The 20,752-nt window shown below is 41.1% G+C and overlaps 2 protein-coding genes across 4 annotated transcripts in view; one reads left to right on the top strand and one right to left on the bottom strand.

Annotated features, from left to right (window-relative positions):
• On the top strand, nucleotides 904-10,943 carry C1QL3 (complement C1q like 3). Its single transcript, XM_005688053.3, has 2 exons — nucleotides 904-2,455; nucleotides 8,282-10,943. The coding sequence occupies exons 1-2, from the start codon at nucleotides 1,868-1,870 to the stop codon at nucleotides 8,459-8,461; spliced, it is 768 nt and encodes a 255-aa protein (XP_005688110.3). The 5' UTR covers nucleotides 904-1,867; the 3' UTR covers nucleotides 8,462-10,943.
• Nucleotides 11,047-20,752, bottom strand: part of PTER (phosphotriesterase related) — a 77,962-nt gene continuing 68,256 nt past the window's right edge. For all 3 annotated transcript variants that reach the window (XM_005687976.3, XM_018057151.1, XM_005687975.3), the window contains exons 4-5: nucleotides 19,707-19,847; nucleotides 11,047-11,889 (exon numbers count right to left, since the gene is read on the bottom strand). In XM_005687976.3, the coding sequence (XP_005688033.1) occupies nucleotides 11,679-11,889; nucleotides 19,707-19,847 (352 nt within the window). In that variant the 3' untranslated portion in view covers nucleotides 11,047-11,678. The remainder of the gene's footprint in view (nucleotides 11,890-19,706; nucleotides 19,848-20,752) is intronic.

Below are 20,752 nucleotides of genomic sequence, written 5' to 3'. Positions count from 1 at the left end.
TAAATTCAGGTTGGTCCTTCTGCTTGCCATCACAAATGGGAGCTCTTCTTTCTCATATTTTGCCCATTTTTCCCCTCCCCCAAGACACATGCAGGAAATGTGCTTGACTTGCAGGGCTCTCTCTGTGTCTTAGGAAAAGATCTTGTCCAGTACTTTTGTGAACGCTGTCTGCTTTCTCTCAAGACTTCTGAAGGCATCCTGATGAGTGATTATTTCTCATGCATGTACTACCTTTAAGTAAATGCAACTTAGGTCCATGGCTGAATCTCCTGAAAGGTTGCTAGAATTGTAGGCCTATAATCAGAGTGCCTGTCTGTACTCACCATTTGCAGCATTTGTCAAAAGAGCCCCCCTGCCCCCTTTTATGTGGTGGGCATGTTCATTTAAAATCCTTGAGAAAGGTCCTTTGGCTTTTCAACACACCTTACTGTTTTTTGGGTAACATCTTATTTCACTTTGGAAGGCTGGTGAGGAAAATCATAAGGTTAAAAAAAAATCACATCTGCCATCTGGAAAATTCTAAAGGGCCCTCCTTATGTTAAAAGTGGCATTTTGAGAAAGGAAAAAAAAACCAAAACACCTGAAGCGCCGATTGTGGGTGAGCCATTAGAGAAATACTGTCAACCCAGCCACCCTCCATTCAACCTTCAACTGCACCTTCCAACTGGGGCTGCAGGCAGTGGGGAAATAGAGGACTTAGGTGTGACCCTTGAGTTCTGAAGGCTCCTCCTGTACATCTGTCTCACCTCCCCCCACCCCCCACCCCATATGTCCAGGGAGAGCGCTGCCATCGCCTGAGTTCAGCAAGGGAGTATTCAGAATCTCACTGTTCATCCATGTGCAGAGAAGGAAAAAAAAAAAAAAAGAGAGAGAGAGACCGAGGGGGGGAAAAATCCCACATTGTCAGAGTAATGCCAAACTCTCTTTGAGTGGGATGAGCAGAGCAGATGCCGCAATGAGATGCCAAAGCGGCTCCCCTTCCTCTGCGCCTTGGGTGCCTATAAATTGCTCCGGCGCGCGTTTGTCAGCCTCCTCTTCTCCTGGCAGGTGGTACCCAGGCAGAATTCTGCGTTCAGTCTCTCTCTTGCTCCGCTCCTGGCCGTGAGGCGCTCGCCACTGCTCGCCAGCTCCTCCGATCCAGCCTGGAGCCTCTCCGAGCCGCCACTGGTGCCCAGCGCCACCGCTCCACTCATCCGGGGGGCGCCGGGCCCTAGCTCGTGCGGCCGGTGCGCGGGGTTTTGGGGATGCGCATCTATTAGAGTTCTGGTGGTTGCCGAGGAGGGGAAAAAAAAAAAAAAAAGAAAGAAAAGGCAGGAGAAGGGCGATCCCAGCGAGCGAAAGAAGAGAAGGAGGCAGAAAAAGGCAACTTCAGACGGAAAGTTGGTGCGAACTGGCGCAGTCGGCAAAAACGGAAAAGTCGATCGCAGGCGGCGGCATAAAAGTGTGAGCGGCCCGGGCGAGCGCGAGAGGCGGCGGCTGCTCTGCACTCAGGGCGGCCGCGCCGGCGCCCCGGCAGCCACAGGTGCGAGGGGCTCGCGGGAGGCGAGAGGGCGCCCTGCGCACCCCTCCCCCTGCCCCCACCCCCACCCGCACCCCCAGCTCGGGACTTCAGCTCAAGTCACTTGGCGTCCGAGCTCCCTCCCCAGCCGCAGCCTCAGCTGGGGGGAGAGCCAGAGCCCGCGAGGAGCGGCCGGCTCGCGCCCGCCCAGGGGACTTGGGGTTCGCAGGGGGTTGTTTTCGGCTCTGAGGAGGTCCCCGCCCAACCTTCAAAATTTTGTCCAAAAGCAGACAAGAGGATCGCCCCGCGCTGAGCCGGCTGGTGGGCAGCAGGAGGCGCCTGATTGCAGCCGGGGCGCTGGGGGTGGTGATGGTGCTGCTGCTGGTGATCCTCATCCCGGTGCTGGTGAGCTCGGCCGGCACGTCGGCGCACTACGAGATGCTGGGCACCTGCCGCATGGTCTGCGACCCCTATGGGGGCACCAAGGCGCCCAGCACGGCCGCCACGCCCGACCGCGGCCTCATGCAGTCCCTGCCCACCTTCATCCAGGGCCCCAAAGGCGAGGCCGGCAGGCCGGGGAAGGCGGGCCCGCGGGGACCCCCGGGTGAGCCCGGGCCGCCGGGCCCCGTGGGCCCCCCGGGCGAGAAGGGCGAGCCCGGCCGCCAAGGCCTGCCGGGCCCGCCGGGGGCGCCGGGCCTGAACGCAGCCGGGGCCATCAGCGCCGCCACCTACAGCACGGTGCCCAAGATCGCCTTCTACGCCGGCCTCAAGCGGCAGCACGAAGGCTACGAGGTGCTCAAGTTCGACGACGTGGTCACCAACCTCGGGAACCACTACGATCCCACCACGGGCAAGTTCACCTGCTCCATCCCGGGTATCTACTTCTTCACCTACCACGTTCTGATGCGAGGAGGGGATGGCACCAGCATGTGGGCTGATCTCTGCAAAAACAACCAGGTGAGAGCAGGCGTAGGGCGGGGAGGGCGCGCGGGAAGGTGCAGGCAAGAGGGAGGAGACCCCGGAAATGGGGGGTGGGAGCCCTCGGAGGAAGGGCGCGGCAGCTCCCGCTCCCGGGAGCTTAGAGCGAGGGAGAATGCTGTCTCCACCTTGGGGAGGCGGGGGTCGTACACCGAAGAGCTCCCGGAGGCCGGGCGAGGGTGGCTCCCCAGCCCGGGCACCTGCGCTCGGTGCGCGGGACCCTAAGAAGCGGGAAGCAGGATTCGGTCCCGGGACAGTTCGTGCACCTCGGGCAGTCCCGGAGGAGAAAGCGACACGCCCCCCTCCCCCCACCGCGCGCCCCGGCTGTGGGATGCTCACCAGCGTGGGGTCACTGTCAGGTTTTGCCGGGAATTGGGAGGGCTAGGGGAGCCAGAAGTGGGCGTGCCAGCGTGACAAACCCGAGGGAGAAAGACCTGGGCCCAAAGGAAAAAATAGAAGGGGCGCGGAGGACTGAGTCCGAGCCCAGGGCGCACCCCGGGCCAAGGCAGGACCACGGGATCCGCGGTCGCCAGGCCCAGATAAACTCACAAGTAGTCAAATTCGAGATGCAAAACTCTGGTTTAGATTTCAGCTGAAGAAGGGGGAGAGGCAATAAGTGCTGCTAACAAAAGGAAAAGTTGAGAATCCTGGGTTTGTGCCGTAAAACACGCTCCCAAACACACAGCCCAAACTCCACTGGCTGGAGCCGGAGGAGGCATATGCGGGTGGTCAGGAAGCTGGTGGCCCAACCCAACCCCGGGGCGATGAGCCTCCCTGCCAGCGAGCCCCAGGGCGCCTTCGTGAGGGTCTCTCCAACCCAACCTTTCCCTCACAAGCAGCGGTGGCCTTGGCCTGGACTGTGAAATAGCCTCAGGTTAGCCCTCGGCCAGACGACTTGCTCCCCTGAGCCAAGCCGTTGCGCGCTGCTCCAAGGGCCACTGGTCTGCGGTGTTAGGCTGGGGCCACTTTCCCGATGCCTTGAGAAATTCGCAGTCATTGCAAAACCGAAGTGTGTCTGATCTCTTAGTCAGGGGAAGAAAATCATATTTGTATCTACCTCAGGGTGTAATCAGACCCTCAGCACACGGTAAATCAGCAGCCGCTGAGGGAGGCCTTGCAGCCTGCAGTCTGGGCTGAGTTCTTGGGTTGAACTTTGCTTCTCCGGTGGCACAGAGTCCCCCCTCCACCCGGCTCCCCATGATCCTGCGAGGGCCAACTGGGATATAACAAGGATTCTCAGGCTTCAGGTCGCTTGTCCCTTGAATTGAGACCTTACTAGCTATAACCCTGGTTTCTATTAAGCCACATTAAACCAGAATTTATTCCAAACACACAATTCACAGTGTCAGAATTCTTCCAAAGTGAAACACAAATGCTCTAAATAAATAAGAGAAAGGGCGGAATATCCTTTCGTTCTCATTCCTATCACCCCTCACTTCTAAAGGAATTCAGAAGTAACTGGCTTAAGGGACCCTAAGGTCGGATAGAACAAAAAAGAGGAAAAATGGCCACCAGGAGGCACTGACAGGGTTGTTTATTATAGTTATTATGCATGAAAATAATATTAAGATAAATAAAAATTATTCACAGAGCAGTGGCTTCGTTATAGGTAAATGGCTAAAAATGGCATGACTCATTGTAACCAAAATAGAGCTATTGTGTCACCCTAACAAAATGATTTGTGAACAGCCCCTCAGTAGGCAGTGATGAGGCACCCATTTATTTACATTTTGGCTGCCTTCTGACTCAAAGATTAAGTCTAGCAAATACTGTCAGGCTGAAGAGGTTGTTTTTAGAGGTATTAATTCAAATTAAAAAAAAGATTCAAGTTGTTTCAGCCAGAGTATAAAAGCACACATCTCTAAGTCTCTGGAAATTGCAATTGCATGAAAAGCTGGGGAGCAGTACATTTAAATTAGGTTAAATGTTGACGCTGAGGCCAGATTTAGATTCCAGGAAAACCATGCCATATATGTGTTCCATGTGCAGTTTGTTTTTTAAAATTATTTCATTGTTTGGAGTGTAGAAGGTTTCTTTATATCATCCTAGGATATGCATTCTGTGAGGATCAGGAAAAAAAAAAAAGGCAAAACAGCTGACCTGATAATGTATAATGCTTTTCATTGGCATTATTAAGCTGCTGCTTCTATAAAAGGTGAGCAACAAGTTATTCAGAAAAACAAATACCGTAGCAAACAATACATTTTCGAGTTCAGCAAGGACTGTTTTGCAAAATGGTTATTACAATATTAGTGTTAAGAAATTCTATCTCCAGAATAGAACTATTTTGTAAAGTCTGGTCTGCAGGCATTACAAATGACAAATCTTACAAAATCTTTTTTTAATTAATATTAAAGAAAGAGTTGATCCTTGATTTTCAATTTTACTCTTGTCTGATCACTTCTTAGACAGCAGTACCCTCTTCTGAGCTGACCTAATTTGTTTTCATAAAACAGAAACTCAAGAGATCCATGTCAGTGTAATGTTCTATGGATTAAGCAGATTTGAGAAGCACAAAAAATTAAACTAAAAAAGCAGTTCACTCTAGGATAGAGGAATGCCTCTGGACCGTAACCATATGAGAGCCATTTTATTTATGCTTTGTGTTTGAATGCAGAATCACAGATGGAAACATCAAAGGCCAGTAAATTAACCTGATACACCACTTAACCTTTTGTTTATGATTCCACAGAAGTACAATGAAAATGAAATTATGAGAGCATCAGTAGCAATTAATTAAATTAGCAAATGTTACCATAAATATTGTCTCTAATGATAAACCCTCACTAATAAGATAATGCTAAGGCAACATAACCTATTATATCCTCACAAACAGAGAACTAAAAGGACCATGATTCTCATATTCCCCATGAAACCATCAACCTAAATTTAATCTTACCATGTGTTAAAAGCCCATGACAGTGCATATTAAAGGCAAAAGTTGGACTCAAATAGCTTTAACAGAGACAGGAATTTTTTTTTTAAGTTTGTATCCTGAATAAAAAGTGCAGCTATTTGAATCCAGTCACTATAATACCACTATAATAAGCTACTCTAATTTTCTGGAAAGAAAAATAATAATAAGCTACTGTAATAAAAAATAAAACTGGCTTAAGATAAGAAGTATAAAATAATTAAAGATCCATTTTTACTGTAAGAATTTATTAGTCATGGCACCAGTAAATATGAGATATATTGGAAATAATGGACAGTTTGTGGACTGGTATTAATTTATTAGCAAGATTCATGAAGTGTCAAGTTAATTATCTTTTTAGGGGCTGTGAAACATGCACTAAAGATCAGCAGAATCTAAATAGTTAACTTACAAGATGAAAAGATATTAGAGTACATTTAGGTAGAAATGGGTATATGGGGCAAAGAAAAGAATGGATCAAACTCTCAGAGAAAATGCTGAAATCAGTACACATTTTGGAACCTGAAAATAGTCTCCAGGGTAGATACATCACTTTCCTCAATAGTTTGATGGGTTAAAGGAAGAATTGTTGGAAGTTGCTGGGCAGGATATTAGAGCTTGAAATTTCAAGTTCCATTATACCTTCATAGTATGATCAGGTGAGCAGGCATACAAAAATCCAGCAAAGTACACTAGAATATGGCACGTATTTAATTGGGAGAGTATTATGGTACAGTACAGGTTAAAATCTTAGAGAATCACTTTCATTAAAAAGCAATCACACTGGCTTTATCCAACAAAGGAAGTGAAAACTGTAAGGGTAACCTGGGTAACCTTCCAGTCTGTGGGATCACCCTAATGCATTTGCAGATTTTCATGGTAACACCTACTGAATAAAAATGGTAACATTTACATGGGTTTGTGGTTAGACCCCATAATGCAATAGAACAAAATTACGTTATTTATGTGTTTAAGACTGTTATCTCTAAATCAACTGATTTTGATCAAATTCTCAAATGCTCTCATGAAGAAAACAGTGTTAAAGCACAATACCCATAGAATTTCATACTAAATACGTAAAGTGCTAAATAAAAATGTGTGGCTGATTATTAGGAGAGAAACCTATTATAGGTTGATAATTCATATATTACTAATATGGCTAGCTATTATTTTGTATTTTAATTTTTCTCACTCATTAAAAATCCACACATTAAAAAAAAAATCAAGTCCTAAGAATGCTGTCCTCCTTGTAGATTATTTTCTCCTGGGAATGTAATGACTAGAAGAAATTAGTGAATCAAAGCATCCACCTCCTATAATCTAATGGATTAATTTCTAAGAAATATTATGACATTAAGTTGTATTTTTATTAATGTTCAAAACAGATGACTTCACTAAAGTGGTGTATACATTTGAATCAGTGCTTCTCAGCATAATTATATATTGCTTTCACTATATTAGTGTCAATTAGCACAGTGTTAAATGATTCTAAATCTTTAAGCCCTGTTTTCCTTTTGCCATATGATATCCAGAAAGAAATGCTTAAAATACTACTCGAATTACAAGTTCAGCAGTGTCAAAGAGCCTTCTCCTTTTTTAACATTTCAGCATTACTGTGAGAACATACCACATGAAAATTTAATTTGAAAACCTATCATTTAAATTTTGAAAGAAAGGAATGGAAATGCTTGACTTATGTCTCATTTCTCTCATTTTGCCAAGTGATAAAATCCCACATATTGCACCCCAAGTCATGCATTATTACATAGTACAGGTTTACAAAACCACTAAATCACTCGCTGTGTTATTTGGGGAAATATCATTACAGTGGAATAGAAACAAGCCACAAAGTAGATGTTTTACTGAAATAAATCAAGTACAAGTCTGCCTATTGAAAAATTTTTTTTCCAAGGTAGACTCAAAATACAACTAAATGAATGTGAAGCCTAATTGGAGTTGAGAATGTGACAGAATGTCCATATTACTTGATATGATGGGGAATTGGACTGTTTGCAAGTGTCTGTCAGCTCTCTAATGAGATCACAGGCTCAACCTGAGTGGAATATAAGCAAACCTCCATCCTCAGAGCAAACCACACATTTAGAATCACCTAAATATAAAAGGGTATTCCATGAGATCATTCAAAAATTCTAGAAATTTTAGAGACATCAAATCATGGGAATGTTGTTCCTTCTGTAAGTTTTAGATGTATTGAAATTAAATAGTTTAAGTATCCATAAGTAAGTGATAAAAAGGCACAAATAGAAATAAGAGCTATGAAAACTTTTAAACCAATAATGTTTGATTCAGGTACAGAGGCTTTTCCTTGAATTAGATTTTGAAAGCCCCAAATCAAAAAGATTTCTTCTTTTCTTCTTTCTGGATAGTAGAGTTAGAAGAGTCAGATTTCTCTGAGTCTGTACATACCATGAATCTCAGTTTTCTAATCATCAGAGGGACCAACTGAAGTTTGGTTTGAACTTCTGTACTCATAGACAACTGGTTAGAATACTGCTGCTTGGTTTAAATTAAAATGCAAAAAACAACTGCCATTTCAGGAAGTGATTGGGTATAGAGATACAAGGAATTAGAAAAGTCCTGATTTAGGAAGAGAAGAGATTGGTATGCATTGTTTACCACATATAGTTGAAAAAAAAAAAAAAACACTGCTGCAATGACCATCAGAAAAGCACTATTTTCTGTTTTCCAATAGCGTAGTTGAAATCGTTGCAAAGATATCCTCATAAAGCCCCAAGGCCAAGGTGGACTTGGCTGTGCTAAATTCAGGGCCCTGATGGCCGGTCTATTTATGGTGCTGTGTGAATGGCAAAAAAAAAAAAAAAAAAAGAAAATCTCTTTTGCAGATTCTAATTCTTGTCTGTTTCACACAGGTGCGCGCCAGCGCAATTGCCCAAGATGCGGATCAGAATTACGACTACGCGAGTAACAGTGTGGTCCTTCATCTGGAGCCAGGAGATGAAGTCTACATCAAGTTAGATGGCGGGAAAGCCCACGGAGGCAACAACAACAAATACAGCACATTTTCTGGATTTATTATCTATGCTGACTGATTGTGCAAAAACTAAGCTTTTTGCTCTGAGTTCAGACCTTGGATTCATGTGGCTAACGTCAGTGAACCGAGGACCCCGGGGGATGCCGGATGCGGGGCACCTCAGCTGTGTATATGATGTGGGGGATTCAAATGCTACCTGACTCACATCTGTGTACTCAGAACATGATGTAAAAAAAAATATATTAAAATCAAGATAAGCAGATGTGTGATCCACTACCGCCAAAGCAAATACTCCTTATTGTTAGTGTCCATGTGAATGAAGTCCTATATATAGATCACAAATTTTTATAGAAAAATCTAAGACACTGAATTATTTCTTCGATATATATGATACTTTGGTGTACTGTGATCTCACTGCTTTTATCCATATGTCAGCTTTGGTTCCTGTGAGTTTATCTGCTAATTATGAAACTCGGGGTCCATTTACAGTGTGGGGAAGAATGACTTTTACCCTGCAGGAGAGGGTCTCATTGACACAATGCTGCTTTGTCCCCAAAGAAATTGTTTGCCTTGTATTCTTGTTAACTTTAGCTTAGACCTGGGAATGATTCAACTTCAAGCCTTAACCTGGAATTTTCTGGATTTGAGGGAATTCCCAAGCCTATGGTCATTTTCCACATTTCCTTTGACTTAGGAATCTTCTTTTCTCTTTGGGTGATAGTCCTTAAAAATAGAGATTGAACTTGTATCATAGGATTACCCTCTAAGTGTGTAAACGTGTAATTATGTATGGTATTTAAAAAAATCCCCTGTGTCCAGTTTGTCAATAGAATGTGTTTAGGTTTACTTGGACAAGTCAGAGAAATTTATTCTTTGGTGTTAAATCAGACAGAGGCTTTTGCCTTCTTTGAAACAAAAGATTATTCATAACCCAATGCACATAGGTTTAATTTGCACTGCTGCATGCATCACCGAGGGAACACTAAATAAGGCCTTCAAATAGTTACAACAGGTCGTGGCCTGAGGTTATTTCAAAACAAACCATTTCACATATAACTAATATGACAACAAAGTGTATATATTTTATACAAATACCTGCTACATATATATATGTGTATGTATATATATATATGTTAGATGAAATATATATATGGCTTCAGACCATAGGTACAGTGGCTATATAGACCCAAAAATTTAATTTAAAAATATGTACATGTAGGCACAAACACAAACTTGCATAAATTACTTGACTTATTTTGGATTGAAATATATTTTGGAAGACAAAAATATATGCCGTAGCAAAATCATTCAGATGACTTCAAAGAGTGATCCCGAAAATTAAATTTTATCAGGTTAAAATGCCCCAGAAATCACATGTCTGTAAGTTAAGCCTATGGCTTCTTTATTACCATATGCCAATCAATACTTTCACTGCATTCTGTGACTGTTACTGTTAGGACTGCAGAGATGAAGTAGCTGTCCTTTGCAGTGTTTATGAATCATATGCATTTGAATGATCAATTTTTGTTTCTCAAGTGGCCTGAAGCTGACAGTAAGGTAGATTTTGAGAGTAGTGCAAATCCTCTCTGTTTAAAATACACTGCCAAAAGCCATCTCTTTATTCTAAGAAAAAGATTTGAAATGCATGTTGATATATCCTAACTCTCAGACCACTTCCACTATTACAATGAAAAATCTGTTCCACTCTCAGTTGCCTTTGAAGACTCTTTGACAACTAGATTTCAAAAACAGAGACTGAAAAATCTGTCTCTTTTACTGGTGAAGGGCATTTGCATTTGTTCATTTAAAGGAATTAGTTTGCTCTCCTGGCTCCTTCCTCTTGGGTGCTTTCTGTTCTAATACACAGAAAGCTTGATCATCCTTGATCCACAGAAATACCTTTTATTTCACGAACCTCAACTTTCTGAATGAGTTACGCCTGGTGTTCCCATCTGCAAGTGCTGTTTGCTTGGTTTAAATGCCTTGGTCTGAGTAACTCTCGTGGTTTACATGATTAGCAACACTTAGCCCCTTTATCAACACTAATGACTAACTCTATTTGACCTTTCTAATATGTAAGATAAATTATAAAGGAGTTGCAGTGGATTTTATTTCCATTTAACAATATGTATTTATCGAAGAGGAATTAGCAGTAAGGGTTTGGAGACTTTTCTTTTTTAGGTAGCAAATAGTATAGTGAAGGATTCAACCAAAAGATTAGTTTATAAACAGCAGTATGTATCAACTAAGAGTTTCAAAAAATGTTTTGTTTACACTAAACATCAGGTCTGGATACCTTTTTAAAATTTGGCTCTAGAATCAGACTGTCATTTCTAATAGATCTGACCTTTTCTTCAGATAAATAAGCATTATTTCCTGTTCAGGCTCAAGGAAAGACAAATGAAAGGTAAAGAAAATAAAGGGAAAATATATATAAGGCAAACATTTCTCTTTTTTTGCATTCTATATTATTAATTAATTAAATTGTGGCCTTTGTTATTATAAATGTAATGATTCATTAAACTATATTATGTAATATATTTTGACTTTTATGATTGAATTTTTATAATAGAATACTATGCTGTGTGTTCATATCCCCCTATATAAATTTTTCGAATCACAAGAAAATATAGGAAAACTGGATACCAGAAAGGCACAGGCAACAAAACTGATTTATTTTAAGTATATGAAGATAGGTGAACAGATATAATTAACCTTCCACAATATTTTTACTGTTGTGAATTGGTTATTGTATTATAGTATTGTTAAAATAAATGTCTCAAAATTTAGCTTCCTTTGCTGCAGAAGCTATTTTAAAGTGGGATATTATTCATTAAGCATTAATTAAAGAACAGCAGGATAATTAGTAGAATCATCAATTTTACAAGAAACATTAGATTCCTCCAGATGGGGGTAATTTAACTAAAAACAGTTTAAATTTTCTCAAGGAGTGCTGCTGATGGATTAAGAAAACAAAACAAAAGGAAGCAAAACTCTACTCAGGGGATCTAAACTGTAAATCATCATTTGGAAATGGCTACTTTTGTATTTATTTTGTGAAGGAAAAACAATAGGGCTTAATTAGGCTCTGCAACTCCCTAAAGGTACAGATGGAATAGCCAGTTTCTGAGAAGGCAAAGTCTCCTACTTCTCATAAAAAGGAAATATTCTGTCATTAGTCCTTTGTGGATCTGAGTAATATCTCACAGTGGGTTTGAAATCACTCTGTTCCCGGGCAAGCTTTACATTCAAGGTGTGAATTCGTAACAACCATCCTATTTGAAAGTTAGCCATTGCTTGGGGTTCTCGATCAGTATCTTATCAAGTGTACCCTCAGTTATCCCCCTCAGCAACATTTTAGGAACAATGTTGGTAAGGATATGGGAATAGCCGTGACCTCCGTATTTCGTCAGCCGATTCTTCGTATGTATGTCATGTGCCATCAGAATTCGGTCCTCGTAGCCCTCATCCACCAGAAGTCGCACCCTGTGAGAAAATGGTAATTCATTATATGGCACTGGTTTCACGTTTACAACATTCAGAATGCTTTAAACTTTTTCCTACTCATAAACCTATTGTGTTGTCGTAAAGATACCATCTTCCATTGAGAAAACACCCTTAATAAATATTGCGTGGTGATGCTAAAGATATTATCCTGTCTACTAGGAAGAGGATTTTTATTCCATGCACACAGAAATTCCTAGCCTGTGATATTTATGATGATGCCTGGCAAGCCTGCATTAAAGATAGCTTCTAATCAGATGTGCCAGTTTGAATAAACGGCCATTTTAGCATTTCATCAAATAACTTTATCCTGAATTTGTATCCAGCTCTCCATTCTAAAATACCTCACTTAGTGAACCCATTCTTCAGATCTCAGTCTCTCTGTCTCTCCTATTTTTGTTTTCTAGCAAGTAAAATCAATGACTATTTGGGATTAAAATAGTAAAACGATAGGAATCTTCGTACAAGTAAAATGTTCTGAAACTAAAATTGGTTGGTTTTAAAATGAAGGGCATGTGATGCAGTAGACATCTTTAAAAAATATTTATTTCTTTTAGTATTTATTTGGCTGCACTGGGTCTTAATTGTAACATGTAGGATCTTTAGTAGTGGCATGGGGGATCTAGGTTCCTGACCAGGGATCAAACCTGGGCCTCCTGCATTGGGAGCACGGAGTCTTAGCCACTGGACCAGGGAAATCCCTTGGTTGTCATTTTTCTAAATTAATTTTATTGAAGTAGAGTTGCTTTACAATTTGTGTTCATTTCTGCTGTATAGCAAAATGACTCCATTATACATATATATTCTTTTTTCACATTCTTTTCCATGATGCTTTATCACAGGATATTGAGTATTGCTCCCTGTGTTACACAGCAGACCTTGTTTACCCATCCTGTTTCCAGAAGTTTGCACATCTGCTAATCCAAAACTCCCGGTCCTCCCCGGCCCCCGCTCCCCTTCCTTGGCCACCATCAGTCTGTTCTCTATGTCTGTGAGCCTGTTTCTGTTTTGTAGCTATAGTTCATACGTGTCATATTTTAGATCAATCATCATTTTTAAAAGGTCAGTTTCAGTCCCTCTGCGTTAGTCCTTTTGAAGCTGATGGGTCTTTTGACTTAGTAGTAGTGTGGGAGCATTGGATTAAATTGACCAATAAAAATTTGCTCTATCTTCCTTCTATGTCGATAAGATTGCTATAAATAATGAACTGTTCCTTTATATTTATAGTCAGTGAACTATAGAACCGCTTTCTGCCTATTGTCTAAACATCTAATCCTGTTTGCTTTGTTAAGTGCTGTAATCCATAGTGTGAGTCAGTCCCCTCGTGATAGCCACCATCTGTGGATGTCTGGACGCTGGGCAGTGTCTGACGTGACTTCTATGGGTCTCTGAGGGCAGGACATGCAGCTTGGAGACCCTGGCTGTTCTCTGACCTTTTCTATATTATCTTGTTGGCCCCTAAATTCCCCAGTGGATCTAGATAGATGGGCAGCACTTTCCTCCAAGGGCTAATTATTTGAAAGGTATCCTTTTTGCTTCGATAGTGCTTCTTGGCATTCTAGTGCATGTCATATTTAATAAATACTACAGTAAGCAAAGGGCTTCCCTGGTGGCTCAGTGGTAAAGAATCTGCCTGCTAGTACAGGAGATGGGGGTTTGATCCCTGGTCTCAGAAGATCCCGTGGAGAAGGAGATGGCAACCCATTTTAGTTTTCTTGCTTGGAAAATCCCATGGCTCCATGCCAGGAGCCTGGCAGGCTAGAGTCCATTGGGTCTCAAAAGAGTCAGACATGACTTAACAACCAAACAACAACAACAGTAAGCAAAATGTGGGTCGCCACAACAACACACTTGAACACAAAGCTTTGCCTTCTGAGAATGTGCATTTTATTTTATTCTTATGAATTTTTATTGGAGTATAGCAGCTTTACAATGCTGTGTTAGTTTCTGCTGTTCAGCAAAGTGAATCAGCCACGTGTATACATATATCCCCTCTTTTCTGGATTTCCTTCCCATTTAGGTCACCACAGAGCTTTCAGTGTGGTTCCCTGAGCCAAACTGTAGGTTCTCATTAGTTACCTATTCTGTATGAGAACATACATTTTAAAACAAATTACACTTAAAGGGATGCCAGAAAAAAGCCAACCTGGCTGTTTCATCTAGAAATCTTCAGTCCTACCACATGTACCCCAAGTGTGTCCTAAAAATACTTGGATTGTTATCTGTGCCACCATCATTATTTGCTTCTTCTTTTTTTTTTATTTTATTGAAGGATAGTTGATGTACAATGGTATGTAAGTTACAGGTATATAGTACAGTGATTCAGAAGTTTTAAAGATTATACTCTGTGTATAGTTACTATAAAATATTGACTATATTCCTTGTAGCTTATTTTATAGTTAATATTTGTACCTTTTAATCCCTCACCTCTGTATTCCATGTACCCTTACCTCCCCCTATATAGGGGTAGGACATTGGTTTGTTGGTCTTTAAAATTTGTATAATGTACAAAAGTTCTGATCTAAAGTTGCTTTTGGAACAACCTCTCTTTAAGGGAATTATCTAAGACAGCTCTATCATCATTTATGAAGGAAGAGAAATATTTCACAGATGCATGCATAATGCTGAAACTTAGGGTGACAAACCCAGATCCACAATTTAAAGGGAATTTCCCATTACAGGAAATTTTAAGGTATACTTTCCCCCATGTATTTTCTGAGCGTTTCAGAACATTTTTGTCTCTTTTCCTTGTCTGTGAAAAAATGATATCTTATTACTACAGAGGCATATCGTATAGATAAACAGATACCTGTAAGAGGCCTGAGTCATATCCTGGAACACAAAGTTACTAAATTTCACAGTAGCAAGGAAAGATACTCATTTGAAAATGGGAACTGTTAGAATTCAGTAAGTCAAGAAACTGAAGACTAGTTATCTCATGAGAAAGAGAATGTTCTGGTTCTAGAAACATAATTTTATCTTGACTATCAAGAAAGCTGCCTGGTTGCTCCTAAAATAAGGGATCATCTCACATGCTGTGCCATTGTGTAGCAGAACAGTAGTTAGAGGCTGCCAGAAGGAAGAAACCACTACAGACGAGAAGACAAAAAATCACAGTAATTATAGAAATACAAATGAGTTAGTATTTTACAAACAAATATTAGAGAGAGACTACAAAGTGTGAAAAGGCAGAGATATAATAAGATTTGAGAAATGGAGCAGAAGATTGAAAACAGGTGTTAGACACAGAATTTCTGGTGCTGAAAACCAGAGGTAGGCAGAAGCATGCTTCTCTGTTCACGTCAAAGCTTTACGGTTCCTGAAGCTCAGAGAAGGGCTGCTGATGACTGATGAAAACCAAGCACCCGAGAGGTGGGGACAAGGAGATAAACTAGGGCGTACAAAACCCCAACGGTCATTTAATAATCACCCTGAGCTGTACTGGAGTCCAGTGACTTAATGCATGACTTAAAAAAAAATTAATTTCTGGTGGAGTATAATTGCTTTACAATGTATTAATTTCTACTGTACAGCAAAGCAAATCAGCCATACCTGTACATTTATCCCCTCTTTTTTGGACTTCCTTCCCATTTAGGTCACCACAGAGCACTGGGTAGAGTTCCACGTGCTATACAGTAGGGTCTCATTATTTATCTATTTTATGCATAGTAGTGTATGTACGTCAATCCCAATCTCCCACTTCATGCCATCCTCCTTTCCCCCCTTGGTATCCATACATTTGTTCTCTACATCTGTGTCTCTATTTCTGCTTTACAAATAAGATTATCTATACCTCCAGTACTCTTGCCTGGAAAATCCCATGGACGGAGGAGCCTGGAAGGCTGCAGTCCATGGTGGTCGCTGAGGGTCAGACACGACTGAGCGACTTCACTTTCACTTTTCACTTTCATGCACTGGAGAAGGAAATGGCAATCCACTCCAGTGTTCTTGCCTGGAGAATCCCAGGGACGGGGGAGCCTGGTGGGCTGCTGTCTATGGGGTCGCACAGAGTTGGACACGACTGAAGTGACTTAGCAGCAGCAGCAGCATACCATTTTTCTAGATTTCACATGTATGCGTTAATACATGACGTTTGTTTTTCTGACTTACTTCACTCTGTATGACTTATAATTTACAAGAGATTAAAGATACGTACTTATACCGACACATAGATATACACAAACGCAGATGTGTATATATACATAAAATTTTTATGTAGTTCCATACATCTAGAATGTTTACATTTGGCACAATGAAAGCTCATATCTCCATCGATCTCCCTCTGTGGATCCCCTCTTTTATTCCAGAAAGTCTAGGAGCCTTATGCAAAGCATAGGGGTAGAAAAGATACACCTCACTGCCACAAGGGGGCTTAGAGAAAGGAGGCGAACCCTGGGAGCAAGCTTCCTATTTCCAAGATGAGTTGTAAAATATGCGTTTAGGGCATTCATCAGGAAGTCATGATTTTGAGATCATGAAAGATGAGAAAGATCTACCACACAGGCTCATCTTAAATTCCAGAGAATATTCACCTCTGAGTTCAAGCTAGTATGGTTTGCCAATATTGAAATTTAAATTATAAAACAAACAATAAATCTGTTAATCAAAGAATTGGTTTGAGTAGTTGGAAAAAAAAAAAGACCTAGTGATACTAGTCAGGGCACTCAAGGCAGTTTAAGGATGTAGAGTGAGGGTCTCATGTTTTTGTAACCAGTGACATTGCTCAACTATCTTTCTCTAATGATATTAAACTAGAAGGTATTTTAATTAATGAGCTCATCAAGGAGGTATGTCAGTTGACGGGACAGCAGAAGACACACATGTAAAGATCAATTGCCCAGGGGGAAGACCCTAAAGCTGTTGGGCCTTCCCCATACCCCAGTGTACATATGTACATATGGTCACAGTAGTTCATGTGCCGCTCAAGCCTCACATTTTCTGGACATCACTTCTTTACTCCAATTTGGCTTACTCCCATTCCAACAAGTTTTCTACACTCAAAACGCTCTTCTGCTTTTGTCATCATGGAGAACTTCTTCTCTGCTCAGCGTTCTGTTTTCCACCCTGACCACGAGTTGCATCTTTCTACTTTTTTGCTCACCCTCTTCCACATTCTGTATTCACTCACTTCATTAAAGCATCCAGGGATTTACCCTTGCTATGTTACTGCTAGATATCTCTTTCCATCTCTCTCTATACTTTCTTCCCTCCAGCTTGGACCTCATGACCCTCATCTCAACCCTGCCCTTGTCCCCTTTGGATATCAAGCACGTTCTTCAGACAGAATCCCAACCTTCTCTCTGTTTACATTTATTACTTCTACTCACAAAACTGTTTTGGCCCTACTACCAAAACACAAAACATCTCTTTTTTAGGAAAATAACCACCAAATTATGCAGCTTGGTGCTAATAGACAGTCATGCAGTAATGATCTCTGGTCTCCACTGGGTCTTCCATACAACATGTCCTGAGCCAGTATCTCTCTCAGTCACTCCCCATCCACTCCCAGCCTTCATCCTCCTATACAAGGTCCTACCCTGAATCTATTCCTTCCTTCACAGGAGATGACCATATCTCTTTTGCAGAAGCTTTCAAGATCAAATGGGACCATCTGTCCTCAGTGTTCTGTCCTTTTCATCAAGACATTGATCTGTACTTGCTCCATTACCTGCCTCGCCTCCTCTCCTTTCTATGGAAATAGCATACCTCCTTTTCTCAAAATATTGGTTTATTTTTAATTGAAGGATAATTGCTTTACAATGTTGTGTTGGTTTCTGCCATACATCAACATGAATCAGCCTATGGCTGCTTTAATGAACCTTCTATTTGCTGCCCAAATTCCATCTCTTTGTCTCCTCAGGAGTCTTGCTCTATATCTCTTATCTGTCCAGATTTTTTTACGTTAACATTGACTGATCACTTCATAGTATACCCAGACACTCAGCTAAAAACTGCATGCTTTATTTCATATACATTCTTTACCAACTCTATAGAATAAGCGCCAAGTCTCTGGATTCATCCTCTCAGTCTCCTAACAAACCCTTTCTTTGGCCCTGTCTGGTCTTCTTTTTTTTTTTTTTTTATATTTATTTACTTATCTATTTGACTGTGCCGGGTCTTAGTTGTTGCATGCAAATTCTTAGTTGCAACATGTGGGATCTAGTTCTCCGACCAGGAACTGAACTGGTCCCCCTGTGTTGACAGCATGCAGTCTTAGACACTGGACCCCTAGGGAAGTCCCCTGTCTGGTCTTCTAGCTCTAGCTGTACAACCCTGCTTCACTTTACTACCAAGTTTTCTGAAAGAGTCGCTTCCATATTCTCTGTCCTCTTACTCACCTTGTAGTCTTTCCTCAAGTCTTTTCTGCCAAGGCTGCACTTACTGACTGTGAAATGAAAACTTCCTGATGGTGAAATCCAATGGATACTTTTCCGTCCTTATCTCTCTTGGTATCTGCCACTTAGTACAAGGGTTCAAGTCCTTCTGCTTTAAGTATCCTTCTTCACCAACTTCCATAACAATGCATTTCCCTGATATTCTTAATGCTTTGAAGGTTTCTCAGCCTGTCCTTGAGGGACTGGTTTCTGAGTTCATCCCTTAAATGTGGGTGGTCACCAGGGTTCTGTCCTCATTTGCTTCTTGGAGTGATCTCATTCATTCCCACGCTACTGACTGTCACATGCAAACCAACAGTGTCTAGCTGCATGTCCAAGTCTCTGTCCTGAGCTTCACACCCTTTTCCCATGGCCCCATGGGATAGCAACACTGTATTCTCAAACTAAAGTCATCCTGCTGATCCCAAATCTATCTCACCTCCCAAGTTCCCTAACTTGGTACGTTCATTCTTCATATCACCAGGTAACCAAGGCAAACCAGGTAACCATCTAGTCTCGACTCTCAAAAATTTCCACTTGAGTGCAGAAAATGACTTGTACAAGTATTTGTTTTCCCTCACAAATATTGAACAATTTTGAGAAGTTGGACTTTATATAATGTTTGACCTTATAGCCTTTCAGTTGCAATTACCTCTTTAGAGAATTTTTTTTTTATTTTTTTTATTATTTTTTTTTTAAATTTTTTATTTTTTTTTAAATTTTAAAATCTTTAATTCTTACATGCGTTCCCAAACATGAACCCCCCTCCCACCTCCCTCCCCACAACATCTCTCTGGGTCATCCCCATGCACCAGCCCCAAGCAAGCTGCACCGTATGTCAGACATGGACTGGCTATTCAATTCTTACATGACAGTATACATGTTATAATTCCCATTCTCCCAAATCATCCCACCCTCTCCCTCTCCCTCTGAGTCCAAAAGTCTGGTATACACATCTGTGTCTTTTTTCCTGTCTTGCATACAGGGTCGTCATTGCCATCCTCCTAAATTCCATATAGTGAATATTTTAAATAAACATTTCAAAAATTCATTGCAGGAGGTTAGGACTTTGGTGTGATCAACCTGAGAAACAGCTTACTTCATTAGGAATAAAAACAGGGAAATGTCTTTTGTTCTTTTACTGTCAGAGCAGAGATTGAGTATTATCTGTGTTTCTTATCAGCTGCCCATCTGCACTGAACTTCTAAGGCTCTGCTAAGCTTTTACCTACTTAGCTTGACTCATTTTCTCCTTGAAATAATATATAGAGATTTGCTTCCTGAAACAGCATTGATATATTTTCCCTTGCAAGTCTCTGGTTCCGCCTGCTTATTGTTTCCTGAATCTTTACTAATTCCTACCCAGATATGAAAGTCCGGAAGAAATGGTAAAAGGAAATGCTATGAGAGATTTCATCATATTTACCTTTTAATTCTTTTATTATCATTGGGCATGTCAATATCTGGGTTGAACTGATAATGAAAAAGTTCAGTACCAAAGAGATCATATTCCAAGTAACAGCCAAGCTGAGCAAACTCCAGTAGTTCCTTCTTATCCAGGATAGTCCTAGAGACAAGAAGACAGACATATTGTTACTATCAACACCATGTTTTCCACACATACACATTAAAAGTGTTAAGCACACTATGTACTGGAATATAGTTGAAATCAAGTAAAAGAATTTTGGAGTTGGCTTTTAGGATCTAACTATAAAATATTAAGTTCAATTGTTACTAGAAATTTAAAAAGTGAAGTAAAAGTGCTCGTTGCTCAGTTGTGTCCAACCTTTTGCGACCTGATGGAATGTGACCACCAGGCTCCTCTGTCGATGAAATTCTCCAGGCAAGAATATTGGAGTGGGTTGCCATTCCCTTCTCCAGGGCATCTTCCCAGCCCAGGGATTGAATCTGGGTCTCCTGCATTGCAGGTAGTTTTCTTTTTTTCTTTTCCCCACTGTCTGAGCCACCAGGAAAGCCCAGAAATTAGGGAACATTCTCATCCAAAAGGGAGTTTTCTCATCTCAAGGACTTCAAAACTATAGACATTTTAATTATACTGCCATCTCAAAAACAATGTTGTAATTCTTTTCCAGAATTATCTTCAGGGTAGGCTCTATATTCTTTTGAAAATCCTTAGTGGGACTGATATGAACTATGAAAACTATCAAAAAGGAAATTTGGCCAGGACTGGAGAATTAGGTTAGTAATACTGATCTGGATAAAACATGAAGCCAAGGTAAGGCAACAGGGTGATTTTCTTGTGACGATCATAAAGTGGTTCTAAAATTAATCCCAAAGGCTATGTGAATATCAGTGCAATTTTTTTTAAGGGGCAATGCTCCTATAGATATTTATGTTCTGGTGTGTTTATTTTTTAAATAGAATTTATTATTTTATGCTAATTTTATGGGTATCTTCTCACTTCAGTAGAGATCATAGCAAAAATATCACTCTTGTAAGACTATGTAAATG

The sequence above is a fragment of the Capra hircus genome, chromosome 13, assembly GCF_001704415.2.
Source record: "Capra hircus breed San Clemente chromosome 13, ASM170441v1, whole genome shotgun sequence".
Taxonomy (NCBI): Eukaryota; Metazoa; Chordata; class Mammalia; order Artiodactyla; family Bovidae; genus Capra; species Capra hircus.
This window is presented reverse-complemented; position numbering and strand designations above follow the sequence as displayed.

Coding starts and splice junctions, on each gene's coding strand:
- C1QL3 (XM_005688053.3), top strand. CDS start 1,868: ATGGTGCTGCTGCTGGTGATCCTCATCCCGGTGCTGGTGAGCTCGGCC. Junction 2,456..8,281: donor ATCTCTGCAAAAACAACCAG/GTGAGAGCAGGC, acceptor TGTTTCACACAG/GTGCGCGCCAGCGCAATTGC.